At 43.5% G+C, this 16,214-nt stretch overlaps 1 protein-coding gene across 29 annotated transcripts in view; it reads right to left on the minus strand.

The window, feature by feature from the left end:
• Nucleotides 1-32: 32 nt before the first annotated feature.
• GTDC1 (glycosyltransferase like domain containing 1) overlaps nucleotides 33-16,214 on the minus strand; it is a 192,837-nt gene continuing 176,655 nt past the window's right edge. For 16 of the 29 annotated variants that reach the window (XM_074594466.1, XM_074594473.1, XM_074594482.1 and 13 more), the window contains 3 exons: nucleotides 13,126-13,196; nucleotides 12,281-12,372; nucleotides 33-4,756 (listed from right to left, as the gene is read on the minus strand). In XM_074594466.1, the coding sequence (XP_074450567.1) occupies nucleotides 4,673-4,756; nucleotides 12,281-12,372; nucleotides 13,126-13,196 (247 nt within the window). In that variant the 3' untranslated portion in view covers nucleotides 33-4,672. Of the gene's footprint in view, nucleotides 4,757-9,508; nucleotides 9,698-12,280; nucleotides 12,373-13,053; nucleotides 14,388-16,214 lie in introns of those variants that run through there. The other 13 variants (XM_074594468.1, XM_074594472.1, XM_074594453.1 and 10 more) reach the window with 5 other exon arrangements.

The following is a 16,214-nucleotide window of genomic DNA, read 5'->3' on the forward strand; positions in this document are numbered from 1 at the left end:
CGCTGCTGCTGCTGCTGCTGCTTCCAGGGAGGGTGGGTGCTAAGTTGTGGCAGAGTTACACAGCACTTGGTTATCAGTTTCCAGCAACAGCTGTGTATCTTCGCTAAGGACGTAAGGAAATATCAGAAGATAATGCGGCATTGCTATTTATTACCCTATAATTAAAGTTCTGGCAGTGTTTCTATTATAAAACCTTATTTGCAAGGGTTCACAACTCAGAGGCGAAATTTTCCTTCAAAACGAAGCCTCGCTTACCAGGCTGAATCATTTAAAAAGTATTTCAGTTAAATAAGGTTAGCCTATTAGAGGGTAAAAATCTCAAGGACTTTCATTAAGGTGCTCATTTATATCTGCAAAGAAAGAACTGCCAAATCCCCCAAATCAAGGATATAGAAGAGGAAATTTTTTTAAATTTTTTTTTTTTTTTTTTTTTTCAAAACCAGGATTCATGGAAAGGTTTTAATATAATTCTCTAGGAAATTATTCCCATGAAAACAATTTGTTTGAAAGAAAATGCCCTCCAGTCTTTTCCACACAAACTAGTCTTGGGCTAGTACATGAGAACCAAACTTAAAAGTGCCTATGAAGAGAAATGAGACCGACTTAATTCATTTCAACTGTCCTTACTGGAATAAAAAACAAAGAGTAAACAGCTTGAACGGGGAAAGGTGAATTTAATTTTCAAGGCCCTTTAACTTTTAATAATCGGAGGAACAATATGGGAGGTACATTCTACCCTCCCAGTTATCCTGATATAAATTCATTCAAGATTTATATTGGTGTAATAGAGAAGCAGAATTCGCTCCGTGATTTCTAATGAACTGCTGGCTCGGTCTTTAAAAACGCAATTAGAAAAATCTAGCCTCCTAATTCGGAACAGCTTTGAGCAAAGGCAGAGGTCTCGATCCTGCGAAGAGGGATGGAAGCCGTGCCTGCAGCAACGACGAGAGCTGGGCTGGGAATGCTGGAAAACGCTTTGCTGCAGAATTCCCAAGTTATTTTAGGATTTTCTTTTCTATTATAGGGGGAAAGACAATTCTCCCGTGGAATAAACCTGTTGTTCCTGTGATCTCAAAGACTAAGACAAAAGGATTGCAGGATTAGGTGCCTGGCCTGCTATTGATGCAGGAGGCAGGGAGCTGCCTGGTCGGAGCGCTGCCGGGAGTCGGGAAAACCCATTTGGCGTTAACTCCGCACTGAAACTTGTACCAAAGGGCCTGCAGTTGCTGCGTCAATGCAGGTGACACACCAATAAATACGAAAGTGAGTCAAGGGCTAATTCTGCCATTTCGCTTGTAAGATGGGGTCTCCGCATTCACCGCTTACTCACGTGCGTAGGAACAACGGGACCGAGATCCCAATTTGTCTCCCTGACCTTTTGAAGTGAAGACTTTAAACGAAGCAGCGCGGAGCGGCTGCCTCATTTCATTGTCAGAAACGGCGAGGCAAAACTCCGCAGGCTGTTGCGGTCCGCGGTGGGCTGGCAGGGGGGAAGACCCCCTCGGGGGACGTATTGCCTCCGACTACCTGGAAGTCCTACCTCCCCCTCTTGACCGAGAACCTCCAACCAGGCCAGGGTGGCCAACCTGAAGGTCCTAGGAGATGCGGTAAGGACGTTTTCATCCTTGCTCTACACCAGCTGTGTATCTTCGCTAAGGACGTAAAGAAATATCAGAAGATAACGCGGCATTGCTATTTATTGCCCTGCAATTAGAGTTCTCATAGTGTTTCTATTATAAAACGCTATTCCGTAAGCATTTGTACCACGGAGGGAAAATTTTCCATCCGGACGAAGCCTCGCTCAGCAGGCTGAGCTGGGTATGGCTAAACCATCACTGATACCAAGGCAGAGCATCACCTCGCCAAGGAGCTGGGTGAGACCTGCGTCGGTCAGGACAGCAGGAGCTGTCCTACGGAGGACAGCAGGAGCCTTCAACTGGAAACCACAGACTTTGGCGTGTCGAGTCTGCTCACCACAAGCCCTAGCCCAATGTTACAGCATCTCCTCTTTCCCTTTTACTGGTTTGGAGAATGACTCGCCGTGAAACTTGAACCGATTCGCTGTAATTGTACCACACCTCAGTTTCCCCATCAGTAAAACCAAAACCAATTTCCACCTTGGAAGGTGTGATAACATTAGTGAACATTTATGATGCGCTCCAGAAAGAAGTACAAGGTAGACCTGTTACTTGGCTCTACGAAGTATGACTACTGCACCTACACACGCAGTCTGGAGAATCATAGAATCATACGGTTGGAAGGGACCTCCGGAGATCATCTCCTCCAACCCCCCCCCAGGGTCACCCAGAGCAGGTGGCACAGGAACGCCTCCAGGCGGGGTTGGAATGTCTCCAGAGACGGAGACTCCCCCACCTCTGGGCAGCCTGTGCCAGGGCTCTGCCACCCTCAAAGGAAAGAAGTTCCTCCTCATGTTTAGGTGGAACTTCCTATGGTCAAGTTCATGCCCGTTACCCCTTGTCCCATCACTGGGCACCACTGAAAAGAGCCTGGCCCCATCCTCCTGACACCCTCCCTTTCAGTATTTATAGGTGTTGATAAGGTCCCCCCTCAGCCGTCTTTTTTCCAGACTGAAGAGACCCAAATCCCTCAGCCTTTCTTCATAAGAGAGGTGTTCCAGTCCCCTCATCATCTTGGTAGCCCTCTGCTGCACCCTCTCCAGCAGTTCCCTGTCCTTCTTGAACCAGGGAGCCCAGAACTGGACACAGCACTCCAGGTGTGGCCTCACCAAGGCAGAGTAGAGGGGGAGGATGACCTCCCTCCACCTGCTGGCCACACTCTTCTTGATGCACCCCAGGATGCCATTGGCCTTTTTGGCCACGAGGGCACATTGCTGGCTCACGGGCATCCTGTTGTCCATCAGGACTCCCAGGTCTCTTTCAGCTGAGCTGCTCTCCAGCAGAAGACCACTTCTACTCCACCACATGAAACGCCCAGACCCAAGCTGGGCTTCGGCTGAGCCGAAATGAGGGGGAACCACCATACAAGGCAGACGATTACTGCAAAACAATTCGGCACTGCTAGGAAAATATCTGAACGCTTACCCTTGGATCTCCCTTGGGTTTTTTGACTGCTTAATGGAGTAATTTTTAAGAGAGGTACCGCGTGCTCTCATTTGCACTGAAGAAGGACGGTTCAGCATCTTGATGGCATCAGAAGGCACGTGTGCGGAGGGGGACCGGCCCGCGCCTTTCACCTGCTGTGGACGGTGCTCGGACAAAGGTCTCGGCTCACTTTCGGTCCTTTTTCTTTCAGTCAAAGGAAAGATGCTGACGTCTACTGCTGGGTGACAACCTGCCGGCATGGGGAAAGGCCCATACCTGCCTGCAAAGAAAGGTCTTACCGGGCTTCACATCGTAACGCCTTACCGAGAGTCCCCTTCTTGCTTCTTCCAGAGCGGAGCTGGAAATCTTGGAATTGTCGTAACGTTTTATTATCACTTGCAAAACAGATTCTACTTCATCAGATAAAGACACAATTGCATTCATTGACTCTGACACAAGGATATGCGCAGTGATAAACATACAGATAGATGTACACACTTATACATGAATGAGATATGCTAATTAAAAATTGCAGTGGGCACTTTATTAAAAATTTATTGTACAATCTACATCTTCAAAACATTTTACATCAACAAATATAGCAGCTTGACCGCTGGAATCGTAAGTGATTTATCTTTAAAAGACTGTATTTGTAACTGGATGCAAAGATTCTTGATGAACTGCCGTTACATTGAAACTACTGGTTTTTATTGGAAGTATTTTGACTGTTATCTGTTTGTTCTCCATGCTTGAGAGAAATAAAACAAGTGTCTCGGCTTTCATTTTATCGGATAGATGGCACCATGTAGCATATTTCCCATGCTAGTTTGAATTACAGCTGTTTATCTTTCAGCTTTCTTTAAGATTAATTAAATGCAAATGTAACTCCACGAATCATGGGATTACCTGCCAGACCCCTTATTAATACCTTCACTTAAAAACCCCTGTGCCAGAGAGTCATTAATTTGCAAAAAAAAAAAAAAAAAGAAGAAGAAGGGGAAAAAAAAAAAAAAAGTGCTAAAGCAGCCCTTTGCCTCCAAACAACCCGGAGATGGCTGCCCAATTAGTCCGGCGGCGTTCGGATCCTCCTTTCAGGCCCTGTGGCCCTTTGAGGACACAATAAGGCTCCAATGATAACCTGGCAACCTAGGTAGAAACTCAGCCAAGTGTGAGCGTTTGAAGCTGCAGCTTGGCTGCCATCGTGGCGGCGAAAAGAAAGAATTCAGGCACCATGTCATCCAGTACAAAGGATAAAAACAGATTCAACCGGAAATTCAATGTGGCACCACATATGGGATACATGAGTGCGGTTATACAACAGGCCACATATTTTTTTTGAACAGTCTCCTGCATGTGATGCCGAGGACATGTGTAACCATCATAACGTCTCTAAGAATCTGTATTTAATTTGAGCTGGGGTGGTGGCAGGGATTGGAGATCTGAAGCCGCCACAGGTTTGTGGCAGATGGCTCTGTGTCAGCTATGACAAGCAGCCAGGCTCGGCTTCCTCTGCAGATTTTCTTTTCTCTCTGATCAGGTAAATATGGGCACACTCTGGAAACTTCCACAATTCTGCCTGAGGCTGCAAGTTTGTGACTTAGCCCCATCTGTCACAAATCTTCCCTCGGTTCTGCTGCGAGCAGAGACCTGAATTTACCGCCGAGCGCTGCCCAAGAGAAGCCAGCCGTCTCGCCCTACGAGGAAGCAGAGGAGAAAGGCACACGAAGCCACGTTAGATGCTGGGACACACAAGGGACGAAGCCACGTTAGATGCCGGCACACACCAGGGACATCTCTCGCGCGAGAAGGAGCGTGGCTCTGGGCCAAAACGCTCTGCAACACCCACGGTTTCAGGTGTGGTGGGAGGGAGCTGGGTGGACAACGCTCCCGCGGCGTTATTTGGAAACGGGGTGAATCCAGCCTATTTTTTTTAAGATAGGCAAGCTGGTCGGCAGCCCCAGGTTATTCTCTCCTGGATGAGAGCTTCCACCATCAAACATCCATCTGCTTTCCCGGTGGTCTCGGCAGACACGCCAAGGACCCGTGAGGGCCGACCTGCCCCTCTCACCCTCGGACACGGTGGAACCAAGAATGAGCAGGAGCGAGGGCCTAATTCTCCTGCTTGGCCACCATCGGTCCGGCTTCTGGGCCTTATTTTAGAGTAACCTTAGAGAGAATAAACTCAACTCCTTTCTTGGGGGGTGATAACTCTGCAAACGTCTAGTCATTCATTGTTTCAAGGAATTCAGTCAACTATCAAATCATCAAGAGAAGCAAAGTTTTCACACAAAGCAAGATCTCCCCATGAACAGGAGGCAGCATAATAAGAGGTCAGTAGCAGTACAATATTCTTTATGATAAAATCAACTTGTTTCTTCTGTCCTAAGATCAGAACTGAAGGAATTCCTATCTGCTCTGCCATCATTAGGCTTCAGAGTTAACCTGCAGAATTCAATAAGGACTGCTCATCCATTCAGACCTGCTGTTTCAGGACAGTTGGAGTTCAAGCAGACAGTACTGATTTGGTGTACATTTTATGCACTTTTTAAAAAAAAAAAACCACAAACAACACTACCTTAACAAAATTAAGAATTAGAGACTATTATTTAGCACAAGAAAGATTTGGGAGGCAAGCCAGCAGCATGATTTACAGAGCTAATTTGTATCGGCTCAGCTTAACTCTGCGGCCCAGCTCCTTCCCTCTGCAAGTGAGTACTGGGGAAGAATCAAGGTGGAAAGCAGCTCGTATTAATTACTTTTGGAGCACAACTTTCAAACTCCGAGCACCTTTGGAAGCCACCATCAAAAGACAGCACTGGTTGCCACGAATTGGGCGCACTGGGAGGCCCGAGTCAGAGCTATGTAATACTCCTCAGCAGAGTAACAGTATCTCCCTGAAGAAACCGATCTGGTTCTGCAGTTTCTTATATCGGCCTTTTAAAACCCGCTTCATTCTTTCTGTCTTTAAAAAAGTCTTTAAACAGCAAACGTTGGACGCGACTCGGTGCAAGATACGCTGGTGGGTACCTTGCATAGGATGGTTCAGAGCACACTGACCAACTATGTTAGGAAAACGGTTTCAGGCTTTCTTTCTCAAAGTAGTTTGAATATGCTTTACTGGGAAAAAAAAAAATCAATTTTCATGCTTTTTGCAACTTTTCTTTCAAAGTCCATCGTATTGCCTTTGACCCATTTCTCCATCTACCATTTTGCAGCAGCTGTGGTTCATCTGCCAGTTCTCATTTACTTCCTAAAACTAAATTGGAAGCTAGCTAATATTGTTATAATAAAAAAGTTCAAAGTCCTGGTGTTTACGCTGAAAGATGCACACATAACTGCTTTCTTAATGAACGTTTTCTTCCTGCTCTACAAGCGCAGCCAACTGTTACGAGCTCTACACCAACACTTTCAGAGAGCTGGCATCTCCTAGATACGGATCTCGGAGACCCAAGAGCAAGGCAAGCCCTGGGAGAAGTTCAGATGTGGGACACATACGTATACAGATGTATATGCATACTTATATATACATTTATAAATGTATGGTTGGATCCCAGAATGACCCAGCAGGTCATTTCTTCCACAGGGAGGATCCACAATAGCTGGCAGACCTTGCTCTACCACCGCTGCTTCCAGACCCACACGCTGCTTGAAGACCCAAGGTTGCCCCAAAATGCTTAAAGCGTGTCCCGCAGTCCAGCAGATCTTCCCACCTGTGCAAACCTCCTAAGCCAGCTGGTTTTCAGCCGGATCGGCCATAAGGGAACGAAAAATGTCAAGAATTTAGTCTAACCTGGATGTGACCCTCAGCAACCGAATCCAACTTTGAAGTCAGATCCTACTTCGAAGCGGGCCCTGCTTTGAGCAGAGGCTGACTCGATGACGTCCAGAGGAACCTTCCTTAATTACTCTATGATTCTATCTTCTAAATAAGTAACCAAAGTTTTGTTTTGCATAAAAAATTCTCCGTTATGCCCATTTTACTTAGGACCCCATGCCTAAGCACTGACACAGAGATGGGAGAACATGGACACAGAACTCTACAGTTCCCAGCCTGCTACGACCTTCCCATACAGGCCCTGAGCGGCAGATCCAGACCATCTCTGAAACCATTTTAAATTGCGCTCACTGGAAACCAACCATCTCAAGAGGCAAATCCAAGTTTCCCACTTGCGCTTCCAACCTCCTACAAGCCTGCACCTAACGCTAACCAAGTAGAAGCATAAATTCAATGTAATGCCTTCTTTTTTCGCTGCAAACATCCTCCGCTGTTGAGTGGAAAGCCAGCAGGACGGCTGGAAATATTTGTACTATTTGCATACTCTATAAAGCTCTAAATTAACTTTATCAGCTCAGGACAAAAGATCTGGAGAACACTGTAAGCAAACATCTGCTCAATATACACTCACGATTAAAAAGTAAACAGTATGGTTGGCTCCATAAGGAACAGGTTGAAAATTATCAGAGTACAACACATCACATAAACTGATGGCGTGGCCTAGAATACTCTGAAAAGCAATGATCACTCCAGCACAAAAACAGCTCTCAAGCCTCAAAATGGCTTGAACGATGGGAGATAAGAATATAAACACGGAATAACATTCACGAGGAGAGACGGAAAAGACCGGGATACTGCAAGTGTTTGACAAATGTTTATACAATGATGAATGGTCCAGAAAAAGATGGATGGGGAGCTTCTGCTTCCAGGCGACCAACTCCAGAACAAGACACTCAAGGCAACTGAAGGTGGGGAAACCCTGAGCCAACTGAAGGAAAGGCTTTTAACGCCGTCTGGAAACACATGGTGAACCGCTTTGCTATAGGAAGCCGTGAAAGACAAAACCAGGGGTTTCCAAGGGCCTGAACATCAAACGGAGAACTATTATGCACCTCACGGCAACACTTAATACTACAAGAAGATGATAAAATCTCCAAGTCCAGGGTTAGGACCAATCTCTAACTCTAAAAGACGAAGACAAGGCCTTTGACACTCTCTTTCTACCTGTGTCAGCCTTTTCCCAAATATCTGATGCTCACCACTATCAAAACACATGGCGGGCCAATCCGGAGTGGCAGTTAGCTTCCTTAGGGAAAAACGAATTTCTGGTGGAGTTTTGCTGGGCAGTGGGTAAGGAGAAGGGCAGAGGCATCATCCCCGGCTCTTACATGGTCTTCACAAGAACTACGAACGACTACTGCTCCTTGCAACGGGGCTGAGTGCCTGATGGGACATCTGGCATGGGGCTCCCCCGCATAGAATCACAGAATGTGTTGGGTTGGAAGGGACCTCTAAAGGCCATCTAGTCCAACCCCCCTGCAGTCAGCAGGGACATCTTTAACCAGATCAGGTCGCTCAGAGCCTCGTCAAGCCTGGCCTTGAATGGCTCCAGGGATGGGGCCTCCACCACCTCCCTGGGAATCCTCATGTATCCTTAGAATGCCTCCTGCTGCTTTCCTAGCGGTCCCTAAATATTAAACCTGGACCAGGAGCGATTTTCCCTTCTACACGTTTACCTGAAATACCAAAGATACTGCTTTGTCTCAAATCAGAGCCAAAAAGAGAATGAAATGAAGCAAAAAGAAAGTTTTGTTCGAACTGCCCTACACAGCCAAATCCTGAGACTGGAAACAATTCAGATGTCTACGGTCTAACTGGGACCTTAATTTGATTTTACAGCAGTTTAATCCCTTTGAATTCAGCAGGCTTCCTTCTACAGTGGTGTAAGAAAGAAGAAAAATAATCACGCCATGTGTCTTTTCATAGGCAGGTGAGCTTCTGTGGTGTGATGGAAATGAGAAGATGAATGTCAGAAAGTGGGCCAAATTCTTTCCTCCGTTGAACAAGCACGAGAGAGGGTAGGATTTTTCTGTAGGAACTGAAGCTGACAGCATGTCAACCAGCACTCATTCAGCTGGGAGGGCTGGGAGAGATTATTTAAAGTTGTCAGCTCCTTCCATGCCTGGCTTTTGGCAACTCTTCTTGTCCCTTTCCACTGTATACTCTTTATACATGCTGTTTTAAATTAAGAAACTGAAGTGAGGGAACCAAAAGGTAAACTTCAAGAAAATAATGCAGAAGCAAATGCTTTGCCCTATTTTATGCTTTGGTTTTTTTTTCAAATTTTAAATCTACTAGATAGGTAGCTTGCAAGCACTGAAAGGTCCTACGGTGTCCTCCGACGGATGCCCTGGTGTTGTTACTCGCGTCATTCTGGCTCTTACTTTGGCAACCACCAATACCCAGAACCAGAGCGCGCAACGTTTGATTCCACAAGACTGGAACACAACAAATAATCGATAACAAATGAGGTTTGCTTTCCACTCGTCTCAATCTTCCGCTAATAACCGGTGGAAGGCGATGTCGAAATGCTAATGAGGCAGCCTTGGGTGCTGCGAGAATACGCAGGGTAAGCAATACATCATTCAGAAAGGTTTCCATAGGTGCTTACATTACGGATGCTTTAAGAAGTCCGCCAGCCTGAAATCTGCGCTGCCGAGTGAAGCGACTGCAGTTTTAATGTCTCGTTCTGCGCATTTTCCCAGGGATATTCCCTGTGTCCGGCTCCACGACCCGGCTGCCCCGCTGCCGCTTCTCCCCTTTGTGCCCCAGACTTCGTCAGCGCAAGCACCAAGAACCGCTGAAGGAATAAACCGCCTATTTAATTACACCGCCGTCTAATTATTATGGATATCCTCAGTAATAAAAACCCAACAACACGTCAAAGGATAAGCCAAGGTGCTTCCGATGGTGCTGACTTCCCGATCTGTGAAGCAGAATCCCCAACCAGTCGAGAAAAGCACTGTTTGCTTTTAGGGCATTTTTACTTGCAAGACTTCACGGCTACTTTATGAACTCGAGGCAGGGAGCACCTCAGGAAGGTTTCTGGATGAAAAATAGCTAGTTAGCGCGCATCACTGTGCTGGGCTTCCTTTTTTATCCTACTACAGCATATATAATATTATGGCGATCTGAAAAAAGTGGAAACGCAGTGGAAGTGCTGCGTCCCCTTCACGATTTCATTCTTTTCAGCTCCCGAAAAAGCAGCATCGCTCCAACCAGAATTCCAGGGGCAGCACGTCCCTAAGTTAGCGTTTTCCCAGGAGGTTTCGCGGACAGTCTCACGGCGAGGGGAAGACCTGGCATACGTGGGTGTAGGTACAAAAAGACAACTCTAACAGTATTCTCCGAGCTGATCCAAAGCCTATTAAAGGCAACAGGGATCTTTTCGCTGGTGCTCGCAGGTTCTGGATTAGGCTCTCGACTCATTTTAAAGCGATCCCCGATTCAGCTCGGTTGTTACCTGTGGCAGACATTGAGAAGGCCTGAACGCGGCTGAACTGGTACTAGCGCCCACGTACGAGGGGCAGGATGAAGACCTTCAGCTCCTGCCTGCAAACCACCCCAAGGGATTGGGTTGTTTGTTTTTTTTTTTTCAATGAAAGAAAATCAGCGTTTTGCTTACGGGGCTCGCGCACGCATTTTAAGCCCGTACCATTTCATGTGTTCGCTATTTGTTCCGAGCGCTATTCCCGTTTTTAGCGCGCCTTGGCGCTGGTTAGGAGCCGGGGATCCAGGCGGGAGAGAGGAGATCCGCGTGGAGGCAACTATTAGCCGAGCTTGGCGCATCGGGAAATGTCAAGGTAAACGTTTAAGGACTGTTTTCCCTTTGAAGCCACCATGTATAACTATACGATACTATTGACTCAAGAAGTAATGCTGAACACTGGAAGTGTTCAGTCAGCATTTTAAACTATTATGAGCTACCTTCTGAACCATTGCCAAGTTAATAGACAATGAAAGATAATGAGCTTGAAATTGGGTGTTAAATTGCATTTTTGGTTCTCTCCTTTTTTTTTTTTTTTTCTTTTTTTTTTTTTTTTTTTCCTGGAAGTTTAACTGTTTCCTGCAGAAACGACATCATCTTTGATGTATCGTGATGCAAACGTCTATTTTTAGGTCGCAGAAAAGAGTCAGGCGTGGGCTAAAGCCCTGGCTCCTCCCGCGACATGTGTGCGAGACCCAACACGTCCTGGTCCCCAGAGGGAGGATGGCGGAGAGATGGGGTTAGGTCTGCCGGCAGCGCGAGCCTCCAAATTAAGGAGGAGATCACTCGACTCGCTCATTAACAGCGTGCCTGGACGGCGACAGCCAGGGGAACGCTAAAAAAGACCACATTTGTATTTGCACGGGTTTACACGAGTATTCCTATTCACTCCTTTTAAGGACTTTCAGCTGAATTCAGGGGTTTTTTTTTACAACCTGAAAGACCTCTGGCGTGCAGGGGTAATGCGCAGCCAACCTGCCCACGGCACAGCCAGGACTCTCAAAGTCAGAAAACGCTGTAAGTTTACATATCAGCATGCAGAAAAGAGCAGTTTTGGTTTGTTTTGCTTTTTTTTTTTTTTTTTTTCTAAAAGCAGCCTCGTGTAATAACAGCTCTTCACTGGAACGATATAAAATTTAGTGCTTCACCTACACTCGCAGAATTAATTTTAAAAATGAAAAAAAATTAAAAAAAAAAAAAAGAAAAGCGTGACACCTAGCAGTATAAATACACCTCTTAAACATGTGAAAGTCGGTCTGGCCTTGACCACTCCATCAAAACTTGGAGGGAGGGTCAGCCACTGAAACTGTACTTTCTCTACATAAATAACAGCAAAGAACATGATAAACGCCAGTAAATTATGCTGCCGATAAACTTTTCTGATGTTCAACGCACCTTAAAAAGCAAAGAGTTAAAATAACCGTCGTTATGAAAATGATCCGAGTAATTCCAAAAGGCAGAGAAATCTTACCTGACACCTGTCACCTGCATTTTTTGAGGACTGAAGATTAAATTAGGATCGGAAGGTAGGCTTATCCTCATTAGTATAATTGTAGGATCTTTCTTTTATTTTCCTTTTAAACTAATGAGTTGCATTAATCCAGGTTCATTTTTATAAGCCTCTTGGGTCCAAATGTAAAGGACAGTCATTTTAGAAAACAATAAATTAAAAAAAAGCATGTAGCATGCATTAAGTGCACGTATTTCATAAGACCTAGGTTAATACAACTGGCATCTAGTTTAATTAATCCTTGTTAGTGTAACGACTAATATCCCTCCCTAGCATGTTTCCTTTAAACATTAGTATGTTAATTAAATGTTGTTTTTTTTAAGGGTTTTTTTCCCTTTGTACTTCAATATGGCATTATATCATGTAAAACTATTCCGAACAACTACCTTATAGAGATGTTTCCTTACAATATCTGGTCTCTTGCAGAAATTCTGAAGCCTTTTAAAAAGCTGTTCAGGTGTGGAATACAGATATTCAGCTGCAGGAAAAACAGATACATTTTTAATGAAACAAAAACCTCAAAGCACACACTCGATATTAGTCACTTTACTAATTAAAAATGCATATTGCTCTGTGCCGCCTCGTGTTTTACATTATTTAAGCATGATTTTATAAGGTTACCTCAGCTCACAAGGATGTTTAATGCTAAATAAGACTGTGTAGTTGTGCTGTTTAGACATCTCCTTTGGGTGATTAAAATACATTATTCTAATGTAACACAATGCATATGTGATACATTTAGTGATGAGATTTTTCAAAGAACTGGTACTACATTAGTGTGTATCCTGTGCCGCGGTTGCATACTATTAAGTATTAAATTGTTTAAATAATTTGGTGTGATTTTCAGGCCTCGTTTTTTCTTTTCTTTTTTTTTTTTTTTTCTTTCCTATTTTCCGTGTATCAAAAAAATCTGCAAACCATTGCAGCATCACCGACCTTTTAACAAAAATCTATCATTACGGGTTGTGTATGCTAACAATGAAGAATGCTATTTCAAAACTTGCTTTTGTGTTATCTTAAAAGAACAGATGGCAAATATAAACTTCGTCTAATGTATTAAAACACATAAAATTTTCCTTAACACTAACATGCCGGCTTGCCAAATAAACAATTGCCTTTGCTCAAGTTTATTCCCGAACTTTGCGTTTTAGCGGGAATGACGTTATTTTACGTTTCAGAAAAAAAAAAAACAAAAAACAAAAAACCAACAAACGTGCAGCAAAGCAGCTACCTGGAAATATCTCGGGGTACACCAAGGCTTTGGGACACAGCGGATAGCAGCCGCAATAGACAGCTTCCACCCTGCAGGTTAAAAATAACAAATACACAAAAAAATAGACATTAGCGAGCCAAAAACTTCCTTTGGTGCAAGAGCATTGAGGTTGAGTACGTACGGCAAGAGCGAAACGTGGGGGTTTTTTTCCGCTCTCTTCAGCAGCACAATCCTTCTAAATGCCAAAGTTGCTCTTTTTCGAGAAAATTTTATTGATCATATGAATTACATAGAACAGAACAGCGAGCATATGTTTTGTTCGCTGAATAAATCAAAGCGCAGCTCTCTGCATTTTTTTGTTTTTTAAATACTGTTTAACACATTTTATAATCAGCAGACAGACACATGTAACAACATGGTGAAGTATGGACGGCTTTTCTTAATAACGCTGCAGAAAACCCGGGGCGTCCGTGCGCCCGTTTGGATCCCGGGATTTGTACACGCAGACATCCGCGCGCCCCGTTACCTGGCAGAACAGACATTATTCTCCTTCGACTTTAAGACTCCAAAGGTTACAGTTAAATATAGCCCAGGAACAAGTCGCAGCCCGCTTCGGGCTGGGATATTTTAGCTTATGCACACGCTTCGGATAATTTCCTTTATTTTTCAGGACAGAAACGGTTGGATATTTTTTAATAACTACCGAGGAGACTCCTTTGCCAAAGCGTGCGACGCTTCGTGCTTGTGTTTTTTTCACGGAACGATTTACTTATCTCCTGGAACATCAACCCCAAATATTCTATAATTGCGCCACGGTGGCGCAAAGTTTTCTAGTAGCAAATCTCAAGAAAAGCGATCCCCTTCGTCTTTGCGTTTTAATAACTGAACGGGTTAAGGCAGCAAGTTTTCAGATTTTTTTTTTTTTTTTTTTTTTTTTTTTTTTGCATAATGACCATTGATCTGACATAATGTCCCCTCCAAAGATACAACTGTAATTTCTGTTGGCCAGAAATTACACAGTGAAATTCAAAACACTTCTTAAAATATGTTTATTTTATGAGAGGCTTTGAATTTCCTCCAACATGTTGACCATACGAGAGTTTTATTTTTAACTTCAGTTTCCCTCGGTCCCCAGAAAAAAAAAAAAAATCTGAAATCTTGTCAACGTTCACCTTTTCTATTTGCAGTGACAATCCAAAGGGCTTTCGCTCCCTTCACGTCCATATCAGGTTTGGTACTTTATTACAGGCACCCAGAAGGAACTCTCGTTTCCTTTAGATCTACTCAGTTTTTAAAAAGGGGAAAAAAATAAAAATAAAAAAAAGAATAATGTAGTCAGCTTGCATGCTAGAGAGCTATGCGTATCCACAAACCCCAAAGATACACATTTCTCTGCACACGCTTTTGCTAAGCAATGATTGCTAGGGTGGGGTTTTTTTTTTTTTTTTTACATAAACTTTTAAAATTTGTAATTTATGTTGTGCTTTTTTTTTTTTTTAAATAACATATGCACTTCAGATTGCATTTTAAACATTAACAACAATTTCAAAGTGTACATCGTCTAGCACTATATTTTTTACCAAAGGGAAATGTTTCTGATGTGTGATTTAATTGATGATTTCAGTTCTTAAATATTGTGTCATATGTCAAAGCAAATAGATTTTTAAAGTTTTCTTTAATCTAGGAGGAAAAAAAAAAAAAAGAGTGAAACTGTGGACATTTCAGTAATAGCTCAGATCACTAAGTTATGTTAAAATATTTGCTTTTTAATCATATCGTCTGCATGGAACAAAAAAAAAAAAAAAAGAGAAAAAACCGAACAGCTCCCTAAAACACAACTGCAGGCCAAGATGCAATCTGAGTCATCATCCGAGTGTGCCATTTCCCCTTCCGAAAAACCTCTATCAGGATCATGAATTAGTAAAACGGGGATTTGGCTGGACACGAGTTAAAAGTCGGAATTCTCTCATTTGCAAACCACCTGACCCGCACGCTCCTTTGCCACCTTTCCGCGCCAAAGTTCAGGGGCATTTTCTGGCCGGTCCTTCCCCCAGCGCGACGATGTTTCGCTCTAAATCCCGCACCTTTCAGACGCCAGGACCTACGGATCAAACGGAGCGGGGCAGGGCATCCCCAGCACAGACCCAGGCTCCAGCCCCGCGACGGACCGGCCAGTTTCACACCTTCCACCCGTTTCTGCCCTGTCCCAGAAAAGTATCGTATCATCACAATAATACAATTATTCTTCATTTCACTCCTGAAGCGCTACTAGTTAAATAATAAATAGAGTTCCGATTGATCTATTGTTAAAATGGCTAGTAAATGACCTTTTTATTCCAATTAACAAATCATCTGCTAAATCTATGAATCTTAATATTCAGATCTATTCACTTCAATTCATACAATTTATCTGCAAATAGTTGTTGGGCTTTTGATTCTAAATATAATTAGCTGATAATTTTGCTTGGCTGAATTACTTTTCTGGAGGGCCTGCTAAGGCTCTCAGTCGCATTATCTAGCAATAATGAATCTGATAGGTGAAATTTTTTACTGTAATGAGGATGAGACACAGTTGTGACACCTGAGTCTAGTAATAACAGAAGACTGCTAATTATCGACAGCACTTTTTTGTGTGATGCGCCGAGAAAAAAAAAATCCCTCATTATTAAAAAATAAAAAGTTACAATTATAAGTGACACCGGAGGAGAGTAAATAAAATGGAGTGATTAAAACATTGCTGCTTTAAGGGTGTTTTTAATTAAGTGGAAATGCTAATGTTGTCATACTTAGCAGATGGGATTAAAATTAGTTATTGTAAGTAACTCATATTTTATGTTATGGTTTCCACAGCATGTCTACAAGATCTAAGAAAGTGATACATTCCATAAGACATTTAAAAAATGAAATTCTCATAGTCTTTACAGCTCATAATAATGAACATCATGAATAAACTATTGAAAAAAAATCCTGCCAAGGATTTTACCATAGTGACTTAACTCGCGTGGAATGTAACCAGAATGTACTGGGCTGCTGGGATCGCCCTGCTGGTCTGCCTTTGTCTTTTGCTGATTGTTGCGTTTCTGATTTCCTTCGCGCTCGACAATAAC

This window comes from Larus michahellis, chromosome 7 (assembly GCF_964199755.1).
Source record: "Larus michahellis chromosome 7, bLarMic1.1, whole genome shotgun sequence".
Taxonomy (NCBI): domain Eukaryota; kingdom Metazoa; phylum Chordata; class Aves; order Charadriiformes; family Laridae; genus Larus; species Larus michahellis.